The sequence below is a fragment of the Coenobita brevimanus genome, chromosome 73, assembly GCF_032717465.1.
Source record: "Coenobita brevimanus isolate Jiangsu-jjx chromosome 73, ASM3271746v2, whole genome shotgun sequence".
Taxonomy (NCBI): Eukaryota; Metazoa; Arthropoda; class Malacostraca; order Decapoda; family Coenobitidae; genus Coenobita; species Coenobita brevimanus.
In genome coordinates, this window is record NC_137026.1 from 32,766,202 (window position 1) to 32,773,307 (window position 7,106).

The following is a 7,106-nucleotide window of genomic DNA, read 5'->3' on the forward strand; positions in this document are numbered from 1 at the left end:
CCAGTACCTCAGTCGAAATTACCAGCACAGCATACTCCCACCTCTACATCTGCCGCACCTAGTCAAACAAGCTCTGTTCAAAAGCACGATTTAAGTGAGCAAAAACCTACGTCAGCTACAGTGCCTTCAGCTAAAAAAGCCATTGTTTCGACACCCGACGTGCTGGGCTATGTTCCTCCCACTACCACACTTGACACGTTCTTCAAAGATCCAGTTGTCACCACTTCTATTTCTCGCCTGTGGTCGACATTCGTACCACGTCAGCCCATAGACTTGAAAGCTTGGCCTCCTGATCTCACTGCAGCACAAACATCAAAAAGTGGCAGTGCCTCAGGACCCATCACCTCACCTACACCCTCGAGAGATGTGGAGAAACCTATAGAATCTTCCATAACAGGGCTTCCAACTTCTACAGTCTCATCTTCTACTGTAGCTACTCCTCAGGAAACTAAAGACGATGTTCAAAATACTCAGATTAATCAGGGATCTGTGCCAATTGATACTCAGGAAGAGGAGCCCTGGCCGCCACCCCCAGATGAGCCACCTCCCAAGGAACCTTTATTACACGAGGTGAACCCAGACCTGTCACCCCCACCCAGCCAGACACAAGTAGTCCAAGTAGAAGTCGATCTTGGTGCTCAGTGTAGAGGTTCTGGTGCTCAAAGGGAAGCTCACAGTGTTCCAGGAGAAAGTTATAGTGCTCAGCTTGAAGATAATGGTGCTCAACAGAAAGATATTGGTGCTGAAGGTCCTGGTGCTCAAAGAAAAGATTTTGGTGCCCAGAGGGAAGATTCTTTTCCTCGGAGTGATGATCTTGGTGCTCAGAGGGAAGGTCTTGGTGCTCAAAGTAAAAATCTTGGTGCTCAAAGTAAATCACCTCTCACTGTTTGCCCCTTGCCCATAGAAGACTTGCCGCCTCCCCGCCCCCCAACACCTATTTTTGGTATTGATGATGTGCCGCCCCCTCGACCCCCTCAGCCCTCCGACGTGCACCAAGGCTACTGTGTTGTGCCCGTGCATGAAACGAAACTCCCGTCTTCGACCCAGTCCTTTGTACACGAAACTACATCCCCCTCTTCGACTCTGCCACCTGTGCTCGAAATTACAACTCCATCTTCGACCCTACCATCTGTACACGAAACTAAATCCCCCTCTTCATCCTTACTACCTATGCGTGAGGTAATGTCCCCTCGCCCCATCTCCACCCAAGACGGTGCTGTGAGGACTAAGGATCGTATTTATTCTGCCCCTCGTCCCATACCTCGTGCTGTAGGGAAAGATTATGCAGTGGAGGAAAGTGCTCCACCGCTACCATCCCCTCCTTCCCCAGATGCCTTCCTGAGAGAGGGATATAATTTCACGCCTCCCCGACCCTCTCCTCCAACTCCAGACGTCCAGAAGAAAGCAGAGGGTTCCATCAAGATCTCTTCACTACCAAAAGCCTTCAAAGAGGAAGGATCTGCCCCACCCCGCCCCTCCCCTCCCGTCCTCGAACCTTTCAGGAGAGAAGGATATGATTATACTCCTCCACGTCTCTCTCCTCAACCACCAGACGTCCTGATGAAGGCCAAGGATTCTGTAAAGACTCCTTCTCAACCACCTACACATAAACCACAGGAAACTTTTAAAGAAGACGAATATGCCCTACCCCGCCCCTCCCCTCCTACCCCAGATGCCACCAAGAGAGCAGGGTATGATTACAGTTGTCCACGTTCCTCTCCTCAACCTGCAGATGTTTTCAGAGAGGCAAAGGAAACCCTGCAATCACAAGCACCCTCTCTCCCTCAACAAAAAACCTTTAAAGAGGATGTTTGCGCCCCAGTTCGTCCGATTCCCAAACCTGATCCTTTCAAGAGAGAAGGCTATAATTACACTCCTTCCCGGCGCTCTCCTCAGCCTCCAGATGTCCTCAAGAAAGAAAAGGAATCCAAGAAGGCCTCAGCTGTACAACAGGCCTTTAAAGAGGACGTATTTACCCCACCCCGCCCCTCTCCTCTTACTCCTGAGGCTGCCAAGAGAGAAGGATATGATTATACTCCTCCACGCCCTTCTTCCCTGACTCCTGACATTGTAAAGAAGCCACAGGAATCGATCAAAGCCTCGTCTCAACCACCTTCTCGCACTCCACAAAAAGCCTTTAAGGTGGATGAATTTGCCCCAGCTCGCCCTTCTAAACCTGTTTCCTTCAAGAGAGAAGGGTATGATTACACTCCACCACATCCTTCTCCCCTGACTCCTGACGTTGTAAAGAAACCTCAGGAATCCGTCAAAGCCTCATCTCAAACACCTTCTCTCACTCCACAAGAAACCTTTAAAGAGGATGTATTTGCTCCACCTCGCCCCTCTCCTCCTAAACCTGATTCGTTCAAGAGGGAAGGATATGATTTCACTCCACCACGTCCGTCTCCGCAGCCTCCAGATGTCCTCAAGAAAGAAAAGGATACTAAGAAGGCCTCAGATGTACCACAAGCCTTGAAAGAAGATCAGTTTACTCCAGCTCGCCCTTCTCCACCTAAACCTGATGCTTTCAAGAGAGAAGGGTATGATTTCACTCCTCCACGTCCTTCTCCCCAGCCTCCAGATGTCCTCAAGAAAGAAAAGGATACCAAGAAGGCCTCAATTGTACCCCAAGCCTTTAAAGAGGATGAATTTACCTCAGCTCGTCCGTCTTCACCAAAGGCTGATGCTTTCAAGAGAGAAGGGTATGATTTCACTCCACCACGTCCTTCTCCTCAACCACCAGATGTCTTAAAGAAAGATGTGGATTCCAAGAGGGTCTCGTCGCAACAGCTCCCTCTCGAACCAATGGAAGTGTTTAAAGGGGACGATTATTCTCCACTCCGTTCCTCTCCCCTGCCTGATTCAGCCAAGAGAGATGGATATGATTCCACTCGTCCACGTCTTAGTCCTGCAACTCCAGACTTGTTAAAGAGAGGAAGGGAACATGTGAGTGCCCCATCTCGCAGGCCGCCTCTCCCTCCTGCTGATGCCTATAAGGAGTATGAATGTGTCCCCCCTCATCCCTCTCCCACACCAGATGTTGTTATGCAAGAGAGCTGTGGTTTAACCCCTCAGCGACCTGTCCCTCTCCTGCCAGATGTTCTAAGGAAGAAATTGGTTTCTATAATAACTTCGCCTCACCCAGGCTGTTTCACTCCAGAGGAAGCATTGAGAGGTAAAAAGAATGACTATTCCCCATCTCCACCACCTCGCCCTTCTCCACCAACCTCAGATGTCGAAGGAGAAGGGGGATACATGGAATTGCCACCACGCCCTGAGCTTCCAAAATTAGACGAACCTGAGATGAAAGCAGGATACATGCGTACTTTACCTCGTCCGTCCATTCGCACTCCAGAGGTACTGACAGAAGAGAAGAGTGTCCCGCCCCGTCCTGACCTTCCAAAATTAGACAAAGCTGAGATGAAACCAGGGCACATGCATATCCTACCTCTCTCGTCAGGTCACGCTCCGGAGAGAGTATTGAGAGAATTCGAGTCTGCATCACCTCGCCCCTCCCGTCCTTCCCCCGAGTCCATCTTGAAGGAAAAGGAGCATACTAAAGAAAAAGGGTATGCTTTCCCTCCACCTCGCCCCTCTCCACCAACCCCCGATTCTGATGTGAGAGAAAAGGGATATGGGAAAGAAAAGGGTGATGGCTTCCCTCCATCTCGACCCTCCCTTCCTTCCCCTGATGCCGGTGTGAGAGGGAAGGAGTATGCATTCCCTCCACCTCGGCCTTCCCCTCCTTCACCTGCTGCTATATTGAGAGACGAGGGGTACGTGAGCGCCCCTCCACGACCTGACCCACCAAGTGATGCTGACGATGAGCGTGAGGTGACCCCGCCAAGGCCTCATCCCCCACTAGAGTACGATATTCTCCTTACAGAACGGCCGTCCCTGCCCACCATACACGAGTTATCACCTCCTCTCTATGACAGCTCTTCTGAGTTTGAGGACAGGTCTGAAATAAGTAAGAAAGGCCCCCCACATAGACCAACAGCATTCAGGGACAGATCTGCAATATTTAAAGAAGCACCTCCACCCAAACCTGCAGCGTTCAGGGACAGGTCTGAAGTATATAAAGAAGCCCCTCCACCTAGACCTGCTAAATCAAAGGACAGGTGTGAAGTATACAAAGAAGCACTCCTATCTAAGCCAACCACATTCAGATCTGAAATATATAAAGAAGAAGCCCCACCTCCTAGACCTCCTGCTCCTATATTCACTGGCTTTATCCCTCCCAGACCCACAGATACAGTGAGCCAAGAAGCCCCAGTAGCAACGCAGCCACTAGAACAGCCAGAACCGCCTCAACCCATCAGACCTCCTGCCCCCGTGGAAGCTGTGCCGGAAGAGTCGTCCCCGTCCGACCATCCCTACACTTCGTCATCTCCGGAGAAGTCGGGCACAACACCTGAGAAGGAGTCTGATGCCGATGCTGCTCCCCAAAGAGGTGGGTAAAAAGATTTAATAATTTTCTCTGGATTTATTTATAACTTCTTTTCCTTGACTGGAATAGACAGAATAAATTTTCCTGGAAGATTTCGCTGTTGAACAATATATACTGTATATATATATTTTTTTTCGCACAGTCTGATCAGTTTTCTTTATCATCATCTATATGGGGGATTATTTTTTCCTTTTACTGAATAAGCGCCTTGTCGAGCTTTGCCAATCCAGTGACCCACAAAACTCGACAGAACGAAATATTGTTTATCAGTAAAGAATTCATCCTCACAAAACGTGTTTCATTTATCATCTAATTGGCGTTCCTTTCCCGAACTCACATCATCATCATCATCGTCATTGTCATCGTCATCATCATCATCATCATCATCATCATCTTCATCATCAATTTCTCATACACACACGATTTTCTCATCCATCTTTCTCGTATCTTCCTTCATCTTCTCCCTCATTCTCCCTTCATTTCTCCTCTCCCTGTCAGACCCTGGAAGTGTAGCTGGAGTTGACGTGACGGACAGGACCTCCCCCCAGCCCTCTGGTCTCCCGCCACCCTTTCCTCATCCGAAAGGAGACGAGGATGCGATCATCAGGAAAATGCGTGAGGTAAGTGAGTTAGGTTTTATTTCGAATAGCCTAGTGGTTTAGAAGTGTGTGTTTTTTTTTTTTTTATGTGCCAAATATTTCGACTAATTCTTGGAAAAGTAAGCACGAAAACTCATATTTTTTTGTCCATTAGAGGAAAGGTAAGTTTAGGGACATTATGCAGAAAAGAAGGAAGAATTCTGTAGTATATATTGAAGTGTAGGTTATTTTGGCCCTCCAGCATATAAGTATTCACAACAGGGCAAAATTTTTGTCGTATCACCCGGATCAGACCCCAGATCCTGCATGTGAGAGGTGACATGTTTCCCACTATATTAGGCTGGGAAACTGCATGACCTCTGACCTTGTGGGCCGGGGTTTGATTCTTATTAAGTATATTTGAGGTCTTGCACGCACGATTATTATGTGTCATTAGGGTGAAACATATAGTGCTTACGTGAGTCAAGTATGATTTTTCGTAAAGAAAGCGAAATATGCTTGTCAATTGGTGGGAATGCTTATATATATATATATATATATATATATATATATATATATATATATATATATATATATATATATATATATATATATATATATATATATATTGTTTCTTATTTTTGTGTGTTGTGGCTGATTATTTTCTTACAATATTTATCTCGTGTTCTGCCTGCGTTATCAGAAAAGTTTTAGGACTCTGTTTTTGCGTTGACTGATCTTCTGTGCTCCTGTATAAATATTTAACAAGTGTCCTTGTGTGTTAACCTATTAATTACAGCGTTACCAAGTTGTTATCAATATTCATCCTATTTTTTTTTTCTTATTTGTATCATAAAAGTTTAGTGTTTTGTGCTGATTGTCTTCCGCGTTACTTTAAAATATGTAATGAGTATTCCTCTTGCCTGGTGATAGAATACTTCCAGTGTTCCCATGAAAGTATTAATATTTCCCCTAAAGTATTAATATTTCCGCTGTTTTGCTTGCTATGTGGAGATTTTATATTCTTGTATGTGTTATTTTTAATCACTTTCTCTCTAAGTATTAAGATGTGTGTATTAGTGTTCTTCTAGTGTTCTTCCTGTCCTCTAGGCTGCCATAAAAGTAGTAGTGTTGTTATTATTCTACTTGTGCTCTGCCTGTCCTCTCCGTCACCATAAAAGCACGAACAAGCTGCCAGAACACGTATTATTGAGCACGTTTCTGCCTCACTCTCCTCTCCCGCAGACCCACCATCTCAAATTTACCAAGAAAATTGACAGAATGGGTGTTAGGCATTGTTATTATGGAAACTATAACGTTTTTACGCTAACTTGGCCCAAAATTACCATCTCTCCATCCTGAAATCTGAACTTAACAATAGATTAACACTAGAATATGTTGCTAGTCTCGAAAAAGTGCTGTGGAATGGATGTAGAGCCGCAGTATAATCAAATTCAAAGACTGAGCTGCATGAAATAAGTTGAAAAAGGACAAAAGTATGGGCCACGTTAGAGTAAAATGAGAATATTGATGCACATTCTTTGTTCTTGTATTCCAAGGTTAGCTTCGAAATGGCTGAAGTTCAGTAATTATACAGTATTTTAAAGCTCTGTGTTTCTGGGTAAAGTTTTTGTGAATAGTTGGAAGCTTAATCGAAGAAATTTGAAGAATATTCGAAAAAAAAAGTTAAATATCGCCTTTTCCTTCAGATATAAAGTTTACTGATGAAGGTCTGTTTTACTGAACCACCACTTTTCCTTTCCTTTTTTTTTTCGTATTTATTTTATGGAAAAATCACTACCTGTTTCGTACATCCCAAGAGCGAGATGGTGGGTGACAAGGCCTCTCCCCAGCATAGCACCATCCGACCCCCTCTGCGTACCTCTCTTGCACGTCGGCATTATTTTGACTTCAGCACCTCTTGTGTCTTCGCTACTTCTTCAGATCTCAGCATACGTGGTCATGAACGATTTTTGGATCATTCTCCTTTAACTCTAGGACGGTACCTCTTCTGAATTTGCACCTCTGTTGATTCCAGCACCTCTCTTGAATGTAGCACCTCTTTTTATCCCAGGATC

The 7,106-nt window shown here is 45.5% G+C and overlaps 1 protein-coding gene across 4 annotated transcripts in view; it reads left to right on the forward strand.

Moving 5' to 3' along the window:
* The first annotated feature begins 4,399 nt into the window (after window positions 1-4,399).
* LOC145407440 (uncharacterized) overlaps window positions 4,400-7,106 on the forward strand; it is a 296,453-nt gene continuing 293,746 nt past the window's right edge. For all 4 annotated transcript variants that reach the window (XM_080278367.1, XM_080278371.1, XM_080278369.1 and 1 more), the window contains exons 1-2: window positions 4,400-4,453; window positions 4,949-5,070. In XM_080278367.1, the coding sequence (XP_080134493.1) occupies window positions 5,062-5,070 (9 nt within the window). In that variant the 5' untranslated portion in view covers window positions 4,400-4,453; window positions 4,949-5,061. The remainder of the gene's footprint in view (window positions 4,454-4,948; window positions 5,071-7,106) is intronic.